General features: G+C 44.0%; 1 protein-coding gene across 7 annotated transcripts in view; it reads left to right on the forward strand.

Annotated features, from left to right (window-relative positions):
* Nucleotides 1-15,534, forward strand: part of CCDC7 (coiled-coil domain containing 7) — a 730,660-nt gene that overhangs the window by 186,316 nt on the left and 528,810 nt on the right. For all 7 annotated transcript variants that reach the window (XR_004538163.1, XM_033931492.1, XM_033931495.1 and 4 more), the window contains one exon: nt 12,478-12,567. Coding sequence is in view for 6 of the 7 variants with exons in the window: in XM_033931492.1 (XP_033787383.1) it covers nt 12,478-12,567 (90 nt within the window). In the remaining variant the exon portion in view is untranslated. The remainder of the gene's footprint in view (nt 1-12,477; nt 12,568-15,534) is intronic.

The raw sequence follows: 15,534 nt of genomic DNA on the forward strand, positions 1-15,534 counted from the left end.
GAACAGCACACACAGCTTTTCTCTTCAGGGCAGCCCCACTGAAACCGGGAGCTGCCCCAACGAAAAAACTGCTTCTCCTGCCGCAGGAAGGTACTTCGGGCCGCGTGGGAGTCCAGCTCCGCCTCCCGAAGCCCCCTGCAGAACAGCACACACAGCTTTTCTCTTCAGGGCAGCCCCACTGAAACCGGGAGCTGCCCCAACGAAAAAAACTGCTTCTCCTGCCGCAGGAAGGTACTTCGGGCCGCGTGGGAGTCCAGCTCCGCCTCCCGAAGCCCCCTGCAGAACAGCACACACAGCTTTTCTCTTCAGGGCAGCCCCACTGAAACCGGGAGCTGCCCCAACGAAAAAACTGCTTCTCCTGCCGCAGGAAGGTACTTCGGGCCGCGTGGGAGTCCAGCTCCGCCTCCCGAAGCCCCCTGCAGAACAGCACACACAGCTTTTCTCTTCAGGGCAGCCCCACTGAAACCGGGAGCTGCCCCAACGAAAAAACTGCTTCTCCTGCCGCAGGAAGGTACTTCGGGCCGCGTGGGAGTCCAGCTCCGCCTCCCGAAGCCCCCTGCAGAACAGCACACACAGCTTTTCTCTTCAGGGCAGCCCCACTGAAACCGGGAGCTGCCCCAACGAAAAAACTGCTTCTCCTGCCGCAGGAAGGTACTTCGGGCCGCGTGGGAGTCCAGCTCCGCCTCCCGAAGCCCCTGCCAAATTCAACTGATTTCTTCGGGAGCAGCCCTCTGCCTTCGGGTACTGCTCCTCAACTCTCAACCCGGCTGCCCCTGCCATTTTCCAGCACGACCGGGCCGGCGTGGGAGCCCTGCTCCGCCCCCCCGATCCCGCAGGAGGACAACTTACATAAAAAGACACAGCGCCAGCACTCGCCATTTTCCAGCACGACCGGGCCGGCGTGGGAGCCCTGCTCCGCCCCCCCGATCCCGCAGGAGGACAACTTACATAAAAAGACACAGCGCCAGCACTCGCCATTTTCCAGCACGACCGGGCCGGCGTGGGAGCCCTGCTCCGCCCCCCCGATCCCGCAGGAGGACAACTTACATAAAAAGACACAGCGCCAGCACTCGCCATTTTCCAGCACGACCGGGCCGGCGAGGGAGCCCTGCTCCGCCCCCCCGATCCCGCAGGAGGACAACTTACATAAAAAGACACAGCGACAACAGCGCGCCGCTGCTCGGCGTGCCGACGAAGGCGCACGACAAAGGCGCCTGCGCCTTAGTGAGCGCCTTCGTGGAGCACCTGAGAGGAGCACCTGAGAGGAGCACCTGAGAGGAGCACCAGCGGACCTTGGAAACGGGAACACCAAAGCCCCAGAGACCACTCCACCAGACCTCCTGCCGACTTCCATTATAAGGTAAGGAGCGAAAGATCCCCGCTCCTCCCCCTCCTCCAACCAGGACTCTAAGAGAGAACCATTCCCTCTACCTAACACTCCGAACACTCTGAACCAGACATCAAACATGAAGCTCTCCCTGCATACACACAAACTAGCCACCCTCCTGATAATCCTCCTCATCTCTAGCTGGAAAACAACAGCAAACAACTTACCCACCACAACCTCAACCGCCAGTACAACCAACTTCCAAATTCCCAACAGAAGAATACTCACATCAAGAAACCCGAACCACCACACCAGCACTCAACACCCCATCAATGTTATCTGGAGAAGAAGATCAACACCTCCGAAAACAAAAACTCATCCAACTCCCACAACACTCATATACCCGGAAACAACTTACATTCCCCAGACCAACACGACCTCCCTTACTTGTGCCTATGTTAACATCAGATCTCTAGGACCCAAAACAGAAAACATAAAAAATTGGATAAAAACAGAAAAACTTGACTGCCTATTCCTCACTGAAACCTGGTTAACCTCAGACACAGACCCTAGAATAAAAGAAGTATGCCCGCCAGGATACAAAATAACAGTAACCTGCAGAGAGAAAAAAAGAGGAGGAGGACTAGCAATAATATTCAAGAACTCCATAACTCTAAACATTCTTGAGAAAACATCCACTCCACAAATGGATTTCCTAGCGTGTCAACTCACAAACCCAACACTAAAAAACTCTCTAAACTGCTTGCTTTGCTACATAACACCAGGAAACTGGACCACAGTGAGACCTGAATTTGAAAACTTCATCTACCTAAACTCACTAACAGCTGAATATAACCTCATCCTAGGAGACCTAAACCTACACCTAGAAGACACAACCTCCACACCAGCAAATAACTGTCTATCCTTCCTCAATGCCTTATCCTTCCAGATCCTAAACCCACAAACCACTCATGAAAAAGGTCATCAACTGGACATTGCTGCATTCATGTCTCACCAACCATCCAATCCAGCAATCCAAACTCCTAACGGAACATGGTCCCCATCCCTATGGTCAGACCACTACACTTATAACTTCAACATCAATTGGACCAAAACCAAACACACACCTCAATCAAAAAAAACCACATATACCTCACGCAAACATATCGACCCAACCATTTTCTGGTCAAATGTAGACGAAACTATCCAAGACTGCGACCCAAAAAACTTCATCTCCCACTGGAAAAATGTATCCACCAACATCCTTGATGATCTGGCACCCCTACAAACCAAAACCAGAACCAGCAGGAAATCAGACCAATGGTTTGATAATGAATTACTCCAACTCAAAAGACAGTGTAGAAGATTAGAAAGAAAATGGAGAAAAAAGAACCAAGATCAAACAAAAACCGACTGGAAAAAAATCAACAAACAATACAAAAATCTACTAAAAGATAAGAGGAAAAGCTACTATACTAATCTCATAGGCACGGAAACCCAAGATTCCAAAAAAATATTCCAAATCCTGAAAGAATTAACAGACACCAAACCATACACTACCACCACGAACACACCTCCACCATCACCCACCCTCTTAGCAGAACACTTCAAGAACAAAATCACCAACACCAGAACCACACTCATCCTTAACCCATCCCATCAAAAACCAATCACAATCCACCCTACAGGAAAAGAGGCAATCGCAGCAGACAGAATCTGGACTCAATTCCCTAACATACAATGGTCAGAATTCAACAAATTCTACAAAAAATACAGCCATGCCTCCTGTGACCTCAACCATTGCCCCTCATATCTCCTTACCACCCCTAGTGTAAAATTCCGCACCATAACTCTACAATGGATCCAATTCACGCTCACAGAAGGCACATTCCCTGCTGACCTCAGCGAAATTGTCATCACCCCAATCCAAAAAGACCCAAAAGCACCACAAAACCTCCCATCTAACTTTAGACCTATAGCCTCAATTCCGCTATATGTCAAAATTATAGAAGGCCTAGTAGCCAAACTCCTCACCAATTACATAGAGGACCATAACCTACTCCACCCCATGCAATCAGGCTTCAGAACAAACTTCAGCACAGAGACACTACTAGGCTCCCTTATGGATACCGTCAGACAACAACTTAGTACAGGGAAAAAAATGCTACTCATACAACTGGACCTATCGGCGGCATTCGACCTAGTAGACCACAACATCCTTCTACAGATCTTAGATGCAATAGGCATCTCAGACAAAGTATACTCCTGGTTTGAAGGATTCCTAAAACTCAGAACCTACAGTGTAAAATCAAACAAAGAAAAGTCAGAATCCTGGTCAAACCCCTGCGGCGTACCACAAGGATCTCCACTATCCCCTACCCTCTTCAATCTCTACACTGCTTCTCTAGGAACGCATCTGGATAATCTAGGCATAACCTCCTATAGTTATGCGGATGACATCACCATCCTCGTCCCATACGATCATTCTAAACCTACCATGACAGACAAACTTCACCAAACACTTGAAGCAGTCACAACCTGGATGGAAAATCACAAACTTAAACTCAACCAAGACAAAACCAAATTCATCCTCCTAGAAAATGACAAGATCCAAACCACAACCATCCTAGACATAAACGCAACCAAATATCCCATCCAAACCACCATAAAACTACTAGGCATGACCATAGACAGATGCTGCACAATGCAACCGCAAATAAATAAAACAATTCAAAAATCATTCGCAATCATGAGAAACCTGAGACAAGTCCGAAAATTCTTTGAAAGAACACAATTCCAACTTATAGTACAATCCCTAATACTAGGTATATTGGACTACTGTAACATACTCTTCCTTCCATGTCCTGCAACCACGATAAGACAACTCCAAACAATCCAAAATACAGCTTTGAGACTCATCTACTCATTGAAAAAACATGACCACATCACTGAAGCTTACATCAACTCACACTGGCTCCCAATCCAAGAAAGAATCCAATTCAAATTCTACTGCATATTATTTAAAACCCTACACGGAGACAGCCCATCATACCTGAACAATCGCCTCATCCAAGCACCCAGTACCAGACACAGAAAAACGCACTCCCCATTCATACCCCCCCCAATCAAAGAAGTAAAAAGAACAAAACTACACGACGGCCTCCTAGCCACTCAAGCCGCAAGACTGGACAACCAGATCTCCAACCTTCTGATGACCACCCCAGACTATAGGACGTTCAGAAAAGAAATAAAAACCACACTTTTCAAGAAATTCCTGAAACAGCAATAACAACACGACCTCTAAATGCTCTTAAGATCTACAACTTACCTCTCTAGCTAATCATTGTAATTCTGTCTTTTTTAAATTAACCTTTTGTAATCCGCCTTGAACCGCAAGGTAATGGCGGAATAGAAATCCCTAATGTAATGTAATGTAATGTAATGGTACAGAGGGGAAAAGAGAGCCATGAAATTTGCTATGCTATCCCATGAATTTGTCTGGAACCAACTGACAACTCGAGCAATTGCTTCTTCATAGTGGACCCTTCCAAACGTCGACCTAACAAGCATGCATCTGCAATCACATATCCGGACATTCCTTCATCCATCAGCCTAGTGCCACATTGCGCTGAGGTCTGCATACCCATTCCCCCAGAGAGAGAACAACTATCTTCAGAAGAGAGCAGCAGATCAAAGGGTGAGGGAGACTTTGTAGATCCAGTTTACAATATTAGTAGTGCAGCTGATGAGAGAAACCCACATTATCCAAACCAAAAAGACCTCAATGATTTGATCAGAGATCTTGGTCTCACTAAGCTCAAGCTGAGCTTTTGACATCTAGGCTCAAGTAGTGGAATTTGTTGGATGAAAGTGTGCAAGCCACAGATCAGAGGAAGTGTCACCAAGCTTTTTCCACCTTCACCCATCAAGATGGGCTCTTTTTCTGCCACAATGTGACCAGTCTGTTTGAGGCAATTGGAATTGCGTGTAAACCTAAAGAGTGGTGTCTCTTCATTGATAGCTCATCTAGGAACATCAAAGCCATGCTGCTCCATAATGGGAACAAGTATCTGTCTCTTCCAAAGGGTCACTCAGTGCATCTAAAAGAGGATTATAACAGCATCAAGACCTTACTAGGTGCCTTGAAGTATGATGAGTACAGCTGGGAGGTCTTCAAAATGGTGGCATTCCTAATGGGTCTTCAAGGCGGTTTTTCCAAGTTTCCCTGCTATCTCTACCTTTGGGACAGCAGGGACATAAAAACGCACTACCAAAGGTGGGATTGACCACAGTGGACCAGGTTCTCTGTGGGGAGAAGCAACACTAAATGGGAACCACTGATGGACCCCCTTAAGGTGTTGATACCACAATCTCATATCAAATTGGCCTAATGAAACAATTTCTCAGCGCTCTAGATAAGGAGTCGACAGCCTTCAAGTACCTTCAAGACATCTTCCCTAATCTGTCTGAGGCAAAGGTCAAAGCTGATGTCTTTGTCGGACCACAGATAAAGAAGATCCTAGAGTGCAAGAAATTTCCCAGGAAGCTAACTAGGAAGGAGAAAGCAGCTTGGAACAGCTTTGTCGCAGTGGTTCAGGGCTTTCTGGGCAATCACAAGGCTGAAAACTATATATAGTTGGTTGAGAATCTGGTGAAGAATTACAGTAAAATGGGCTGTAGGATGTCTATCTAAGTCCATGTCCTTGATACTCATCAAGGACAGCATGGGAGCATACTCAGAGGAGCAAGGTGAGTGCTTCCAACAGGATATACTGGACTTTGAACACTGCTACCAAGGACAATATAATGATAATATGATGAGAGACTATATCTGAGGGCTGATTCGTGAAAGTGACTTGCAATATAATCTCAAATCTTGAAAAACTACTCACTTCTAAATCTTCTGTGATCATCTTTGTATAACTTCAATATAAATATATGTTAATTGTGATTCATATGTTGCTTTTTATGACTTTATAAGAATGAAAAGATGAACAATTGGCATGTTCAAGTTTTAAATAGGTAAATTGCAAAATTTGACTATCCTGATCACAAAAGCAAAGTTTTATGGAAATAACAGACTTTTTCTTTATTTTTTAGGCTTAAGCAATTAGGAAATTGCATTTATTGCCCAGAAATAAAAATCATGTTACATAGTGTTACCAAACAATGAATCACTATATTAAGTGCTGAAGGAAGTTTTATAAATCATATTGAACAAATCAATTTGAGTTTGTATTAAGAGTAGTGGACCACATTCTTGACCTTGGGAACTGGAGTGTTACAAAGAAAGCTTAAGAACAACCATACTGGGTCAGACCAATGGTCCATCTAGCCCAGAATCCTGTTTCCACAGTGGCTATTCCAGGTTACAAATACATGGCAAAATACCAAATAGTAACAAATTCCATGCTACTGATCCCATAGCATGTAGTGACTTCCCCTTTGTCTGTCTTAATAGCAGACTATGGATGTTTCCCCAGGAACTTGTCCAAATATTTTTTTAAAATCAGCTATGTTAACTGCTGTTACCGCTTCCTCTGGCACCAGAGCTTAGCTATTTTATATTTCCTCCAATTTGTTTTAACTTTATCAAGTGTCCCCTAGTCTTTGTAATTTTTGATGGAGTAAAAAAATTATTCTCTTGTACCCATTCTACACTAACCAGGACTTTGTTGACTTAATCATATCTCCCCTCAGCTGCCTCTTTTCCATGCTGAAGAGCCCTAACCTCTTTAGTCTTTCCTCATACAAAAAGAGTTCCATCCCCTTTAGTTCCATCCCCTTTATCATCCTGGTCGCTCTTCTTTGAATCTTTTCTAATTCCGCTATATCTTTTTTGAGATATGGCAACCAGAATTGAAAATACTACTCAAAGGGAGGTCGCACCAAAGAGCAATACAGAGGCATTATAACATTCTTAGTCTTATTTCTAATATTTTCTAGCATCTTGTTTGCTTTTTTGGCTGCTGCTGCATATTGGGCAGAAGGTGTCAGTGTATTGTCTATAATGACACCTACCATATTTTTAGCTCCATGACACACTTTTTTCCCCCCAAAAGTGGGTGGAAATAAGGGTGCTTCTTATGGAGCGAATATACCGCCCCTCCCCCCTCGGCGGTACATTTAAATTGTTGTCGCTGGACGGCTGCCTCCTTGTTATTTTGGAGCCAGCAGCGCACAAGCGCGCTTATGCCTGGGCATACAAAACTTTATCGGGCAACGTGGGAAATCGGCATTCGGGATGTTCTCAGCTGACACAGACTGCTGCAGACAACTAGGAGGCAGAGCACGGCAGGCAGGGGATGGCGGCAGAGAGGGGAATAAAGGTTATCAATGCCAGTGATCCCAGCAACGCAGACTCCACCCGAAGGGAGGCAGCACATAACTGTTGTCATCATCCTCTGAGCTTAGCGGCCGCCAGCGTGGAAGAGAGCAGGAGATAGGGCAGGGCTTTGTTGAGGTCGAAGGGGAACTGATTGCTGAAACAGCTGGAGTTGGCAACCTCCAGCAGGAAAACAGAAACATTTTTGGCCTGGGTGGCACCTAGGAGAAATCTGATTTAGTTTGCAGTCGACGGCATTTCCTTGGCCTTGCGCTGAGCAGATCTACTGGTAATTTCAAGCTGGACTTAAATGGGCCTTATTTGACTCTTAATTTATATTTATTTTGGTTTCGTTCTCACCCATTATGGTTTAATTTTGATCTAATAACATTTCTTAGAGTTTTTTGTAAATATTTATTTTGATCTTATTTTTTCCCTTCTCACAGCATACAACCGTTGGTTCTAAATGTCCACCAATTTATCCCGCACTAGACTTTCTACTTATCCTTCTGCAGCAGTGTTTATTGTTTTAATACTGGGGGGTGGGGGTTTCTCATCTTCATTCTTTCCATTTTATTTTATTTATGTTTTATTGTTCTACTACTGTTATCGTATATATTTCCTACCGCTGGCCCCAATATAATCAGCAGCCGTCCAGCGACCACCACAATTTAAAGGTACCGCTGGAGGGAGGGGGGCTGGGATGCTTCGTAGCAACCTCCGACTCTGCTATGTAAATGTAACAAGTGGTGTAGTTTTTTAAAAAGGATATCATGCGAAATAGAAGTTCCCAAAACTACTTCATTTTTTTGGGAGTGGGCGTGGCATGGCTTGGCCATCTGGTCCCTGCCTATGCGTAGGGGGTGGGGGATCAGGGCCTATATATAGCCTCGGATTTTACCCCACCCTCTCTTTTTGAAATGCCAAAGAGGGCCAAAAAAAAAAACCAACCTAACCACAAGCTGAAATTACACTAAAGAGAAGGGAAAACAAAGCGAGCAAACAAAACTCCGGAACCTTATAGAGTTCACAAATCATGCCTTGTTATCTTACATGCAGGTCCTAGCTCCGGAGAGCTTGACTGTGGAAGAATTGCTGAATTTGCCCTTTTATTTAAAAAAAAAAATAAAAAACACAAAACACTTTGCTTTTTCACAAGTGTGTGCCTCTTTGGCATTTAAAAAAGAAAAGAGGGGATCAAGGCTGTTAAAGGCCTGGGTGCCTAATAAGGCCAGGCGGGAGGGGCCTGCTTTGTTTGACTGAACTGTGCGTTATTGATTATTAGATCTACACATTACATAAAACTTCCCCTCCCCCTCCCCCTCCACACGCGCACATGAACACACGTGCGCTCACTCCAAATGTTTGACTAATTAATTTCTGTGCATTATTATATTTTTCTTTTTGTGCCTTCGAGAGATCTGCCATTATGTTATGCTACGAAACTACACGACAAGGATATTGCTGTGACCGGGAAGTAGCCTGAGACCTATGGGCCTTTTGTTGTTGTTGGTGGTGGTGGTGGTGGTGGTGGGTTTTTGTGTTTTTTTTTTTTGGCCTGACAAAATCATTGTGCTTTGTATGTTGAGAACTATGTCGTCAAGAGGAGGGGAGGCATCAGCTGGGGTATACCAGGCGGTAAGCCAGAGTGTTTCCATTTCTCCTCTTTAGAATTTCGGCTTTTTTTTTCCCCCCTCCTCCCTTCCTTTGGCATAAAAAAAAAAAAAGAGAGAGGCTGATAAAGGCCTGGGTGCCTAATCAGGCATGGCCAGGCGGGGCCTGCTTTGTTTGTTTGACCTGTGCCCTATTGATTAGATCTATATCTACATTGTTTTAGAAGCTTCCTCCTAGCTTGACTTTAGGAAACAGATAAAAACCTATCTATTTCATGTTTTTATTTTTAAATCTATCTTTCCCCGCCAGGGATGGCTGGCCCTGACCGGCCGGCGAGCAGAGCCGCACGCCTCGTGACTAGAGCATGGACAGAAGGGGGCTGCCTCTCTCCCGTAGCGCACCGCACGTTCGTGGGGAACCCGGTGCTAAATCATTCGTATACGACCTGATTCTGGGTCAGGGTTTCGTACGTAGCAGAGCAGCTACCTCGCTGCGATCTATTGAAAGTCATCCCTTGAGCCAAGCTTTTGTCTCTCTCTCTCCCCCTCCGCGCCCCACAGCGGAGGAAAGGGAACGGCGAGGGCACATCGCCTTCGCCTCCTCTCCCCTCTCCTAAGGTCCAAAGAACCAGATGGCCCGAGGGAGGGATTTACGTAGACACCTAAACAGTCCCCTCCAGCCCCTGCTGGTATGGGGACCAGATGGCCACCGCCCGCCCCCCCCCCACCAGGAACCAGATGGCTTATTCTCCCCGATCCCCCACCCCCTAAGCATAGGCAGGGACCAGATGGCCAAGCCGGGCCCGGCCCCAATCCCTTGTGACAAGAGACAAAAGGAGCCATGCACGTCTTGGAGAGCACATGCTGCGGGCGATAGTAGTCCGGGCTTAATAGTCGGTGTTTAATAGTCCCCGCCGCCCCCCTCCGACCATGCGGTGGCTTAATAGCCGGGGCCCTTCTTCCTCGGGAGCTTAATATTCGTTCCGAGCAAGGCCTCAAAGAGCCTATTGGACCTCACTCCCGGGGTAGGGCCCGCTTGCCGCGATGCCCCCGCCCCAACCCAACCCAACCCATTCCATCCTAGAACCCAGTTCCTATCCTCGATAGTATCCAAAATATGCTTCGCTGTCACTTCAAGGGGGAAAGAGTGTGCCTCAAAGAATGCTCCTTTGCCGTTTACCTCTTAACGGTTTCACGCCCTTTTGAACTCTCTCTTCAAAGTTCTTTTCAACTTTCCCTTACGGTACTTGTCCGCTAACGGTCTCGTGCTGGTATTTACCTTTTCGTGGGAGTGAGGGAAGTTTATTTCCCTACCTGACATGCTTAAGAGATGTGGCCGAAGCGCCGCTGCTGCCTAGCGTCGCTCCAGAGGATGGGCATAATTGAAGACATCCTGCAGCGAATGCAAAACGCTTCAGTTGTGTCGGCGAATAGCCCCCAGGAAGTGCCGCGGTTGAGCGAAACCGCTTTAGCCTTCCAAGGGCCAGATACAACCCTTAGCCCTGACGTTCGAGCTCCACTCCAACAGCACCGGATAATGAGCTCTCCAAGGGGCGAGGAAACCCCGGAGACAGGGCAGTTTCCGGCCCTTGAGGCAGGTTTACCAGCCCTGGAGAGCTCAGAAGGAGGGGTACACCATCAGAGAAGCTCAGTTAAAGAACCAGAGGCAATTACAGCTGTAAATGGGGGAAATTACCAACCGGAGGAGAGAGAGACTTCTGTATTTGGTGAGAAATTTTTCACTTGTCAGCAACCTATTGTTCCTATTAAACCCTCTGAAGTTACTCTAGAGGCACTTTGGGATTTAGTGGCTAATTTTGATAAAGCCATTAATCTCCATTTCTCATATATAGAAAGGAAACTGATTGAACATACAAAGGAATTGAAAGAAGTTAAATTGGAATTGAGTGACTCTAAATCCAGTACTCAGAAAGTTGAACAGGACTTAATTTCCTCTAAATAGATTCAAGAGACAATAATTAAAGATAATGTTAATCTTAGAAGGAAAATTGAAATGTTGGAGAACACTGCAGGAAGTAATAACATAAGATTGATTAATTTTTCTAAAGTCACTGTCTTGACTCCAAGGGAAATGATCAAAAGATATTTTCAGGAAATTCTAGGAATTTCAGATAACTTTTACCTCCACTGTCTCAAGTTTACTATTTGCCTGTTGGTGGTCAAAGTCAACATCAGAGGTCTAGAGTTTCAAGAGGCAATGGACGTCTCAGCGTTACTTGAGACGTCAGATAAAGAAATTGCGACCCCAGCAACATTAATAATTTCTGTTGCTCTCCAACCAGACAAGGCATGGATTCTGAGTTTATTTTTTAAGAACAAACAGAAAGAATTTCTTGGACATAGAATATAGATGTTTCCCGACTTGTTATGTGAGACGCAGAAGTGTAGGCGTGAATTTCTTTTACTAAAGCCAGGAGTGTTAGCTTTAGGGGCTACATTTTACTTGCGACAGCCGTGCAAGTGTATTGTTCATCACCAAATGAATAAATATGTTTTCTTTGAACCTTTTCAATTAACTACTTTCCTGTCTGTATCCCGGTTGGATAAAGGAAAACCGTAAGCTGATTAGAAGTTATGCATTTTGCTCTCAGCTTATAGCAGTGATTCTTTTAAGTTTTAACTTACTTTGTATTTTCTCGCTAATTGTGTAAGTTTTGGATCCAATTTGAGGACTTGAATAAAGTTAAGCTATTGTAATTTTTACGTATTATTATGAACTAATTTGTATAACAAACTATTTCTTTCTTGGATTGTTGTAGAATGTATCAGGCTTGATTTCTTTTCTGTACAAGTTTAATGCTTGATATGTTGAAACCTATAAATAAATAAATATAAAAAACAGATTTTTAATTTGAAGTACTTCTAATTCTAGGTGTTTATAGTTTGGAATTTTAGAGGCTTATTTTGAGACAATTACTTCCATTCTGCTTAACAACTTATCAATAGGATGTACTTGTGTTTCCAGTAGGAATCAATCCAATTCAGTACTTTTGTCATCATTTTGGTTGTTCAATGACTACTGAAGTTGCTGTATTCTTGTGTTTCTTTCTTGACTACTGATTTAAGAAAACATTGTAGTTTTGCTGATTTTGTGGAACTCTGAGTAGTGTTTACTTTGCTTAAATTTAATTTAACTAGAGAATACAGATGTTTTATTTTGCTAAAATTAACCTAATATATTTTTTGTTTAGAAATATAGCAAGATAAAAACAGACGTTCAAGTGTTATCTGAAGCCAACGTGGTCATGGAAAAGGAACTGAAGAAGATGAAAGGTCAAAGGGTTAGTCTGATTTAAATACAATTCAAATTTATTATTGAAAACTATGGTCTCCTTAATTTTGGTTCTGGTTAGTGCAACATTATATAAGGGATCATTTACAATCTGTCAGGGGGCCAATAGAAATAAAATAGGCACTGCGGCAAGTAGCACATTCTGTTAGTAAGTGACCCCATAGTCTAAGATACTTAGCAACTGAATGTGGTATATAACTAATTTTTGGAATGACAAATTTTTTTTTTTTTTTTTTCTGTTTTCTCTATTGGGGGTTTTGTAGAGGTCATCTTTTAATTGTGCATTGTGTTGTTTGTTGGGCTCTGCTTTCACCTAGGGGACTGTTCAAATTGTATATATTTTATAAAATATGACTTAGAAGCAACAGTCCATTCAGTGTGTAAATCATGATTTTCTACTGAATTTGTATGCAATGGAGTGCTTATTTGGCATTAGTATGAAACATTGCAAGAATAAGTCTGACCTGTTTCAGCAGCCAACACACTCTATTAGTACCCTTAGTCATCATCCCTGTTCCCCTTCCGAAACTAGTGGTTTTCATATACAAATGGTTTATAACATTTACGTCTCTTGGAGATTAATTTTCAAAGGGCTTACACTCCAATTTTTTAAATTTTAGAGATCTTTTTATTAGGACTTGAGCAAAAGAACAATATAACAAAGAAAGCACTGAAAACAGTCAAACAGAGAGCTCAAATAATGCAACAGATAAGAACATAAGAATAGACTTACTGGGTCAGACCAATGGTCCATGAAGCCCAGTAGCCCATTCTCAGTGGCCAATCCAAATCACTAGTACCTGGCCAAAACCCAAAGAGTAGCAACATTCCATGCTACCGATCCGGGGCAAGCAGAGGCTTCCCCCATGTCTTAATAACAGACTTTTCCTCCAGGAATTTGTCCAAACCTTTCTTAAAACCAATTACACTATCTGCTCTTACCACAACCTCTTGCAATGCGTTCCAGACCTTAACTGTTCTCTGAGTGAAAAAATATTTCCTCCTATTGGTTTTAAAAGTATTTCCCCTGCAATTTCATCGAGGGTCCCCTAGTCTTTGTAATTTTTGATGGAGTGAAAAATCGACTCACTTGTACCCGTTCTACTTCACTCAGGATTTTGTAGACTTCAAACATATCTCCCCTCAGCCGTTTCTTTTCCAAGCTGAAGAGCCCTAACTGTTTTAGTCTTTCCTCATATGAGAGGAGTTCCATCCCCTTTATTATCTTGATTGCTCTTCTGTGAACCTTTTCAAGCACCGCTATATCTTTCTTGAGATAAGGAGACCAGAACTGAATGCAATACTCAAGGTGAGGTCACACCATGGAGTGATACAGAGGCTAGAGAATGACACGGTGGCTGTTACCCGCGGTAAGCCGCGGGTGACTGCGGGTAACTCGCTGAAACGTTGAGGTTGGGGAAAACAGTGTTTACCATGGCTACGGGGACAAGGCCATTCACCGTCCCGTGGAATGGTGAATGGCCTTGTCTCCGCAGTTAAGGAAGGGAATGTGTGCGATCACCGATTGTTTTCCCTCCTTCCTTACTGATAGCTACCGCCCAATCGCCGCTGCTGCCCATGCATCTCCCTCCCTGCCCCTTACCTTCGCAGCAAGCAATTTCTCTAAATTTGCTTTCTACGAGCAGCCAGAGCGTTGAAATTGTGTGTGGCTGCTGTAAAAGTCATCTCTGACACAACCGGAAGTTGCATCAGAGACGACCTTTCCTGCAGCCACACGTGATTTCAACGCTCTGGCTGCTCGTAGGAAGCAAATTTAGAAATTGCCTGCCGTGAAGGTAAGGGGCAGGGATGGAGAAAGGGAGGAAAGGTGGGGTGGAGAGGAACAGATGCTGAAGGGAACTGGGGAAGGTGGGGAGGAACAGACGCTGAAGGGAAATGGGGAAGGGAGAGATTCCAGACTATGGGGGGAGTGGAGGGAAGAAGATGGGTGCCAGACCAAAAGTAGGGGGGGAGGAGGGAGAGATGGAAGGGAGAGGCACAATAACAAAGCATATGGAAGAGACAGAGAAGGCAGACAATGGATGGAAGGAAATGAATGAGGAGAAGATGAGGAAAGCAGAAACCTGACAACAAAGGTAGAAAAAAAATTTATATATGTTTAATTTTATTTTTTTGCTTTAGGATAAAGTAGTATATTAGTTGTGTTGATTAAAATTTATATTAATAGATAAATATAGGGATCAATATAATATCCAATTGTGATACCAAATGAAATAACTATATTCGTATCACAATATTAATAAATTAAATAATTTAAATAGTGCTCAGACCCACAACCATTAGTGTTCAAGTATAAAAACACACAACACCGGCTGCCGTCAGACCATCATGGCACTATTGATGTCTGTACCACCATTCAACAATCTAGCATCCATTTTCTATAAGGTTATCTTATCTTTTTATGGTGGTTGATACTCCTCCGATGGTCACATGATAGGCAGCTTGGTGTAATAAAGTGCTTGTACAACTATAAATAAATTCTGGAAGCCAAAAAATACATGCCTATCATGTGATCAAGCCCAAATGACAAAATCAAAGATACCTCAATCTCCCTGAATGGCCAAGTCTTTACCTTAACAAACTCTTTAAAAATACTCGGAGTGACTCTTGATCGCAACCTTACCTTCGAAGCTCACACCGACCTTCTGGTCAAAAAAAGCTTTTCCACCTTATGGAAGCTAAGATCCATCAGAAAATACTTTGACGCCCCCTCATTCCGCCTGCTTGTGCAATCCTCCATCTTAAGTCTAGTCGACTACTGCAACATCATCTATCTGCGATCTTTCAAAAAAACCACACAAAGATTGCAAATTATTCATAACCCGGCAATCCGACTGATCTTCGGACTAAAAAATTGGGAACACATAACTCCCTATTACCACAAACTCCACTGGCTACCCCTAGAAGCAAGAGTGCTATTCAAGTTCGCCTGTTT

The sequence above is a fragment of the Geotrypetes seraphini genome, chromosome 2 (genome assembly GCF_902459505.1).
Source record: "Geotrypetes seraphini chromosome 2, aGeoSer1.1, whole genome shotgun sequence".
Classification (NCBI taxonomy): Eukaryota; Metazoa; Chordata; class Amphibia; order Gymnophiona; family Dermophiidae; genus Geotrypetes; species Geotrypetes seraphini.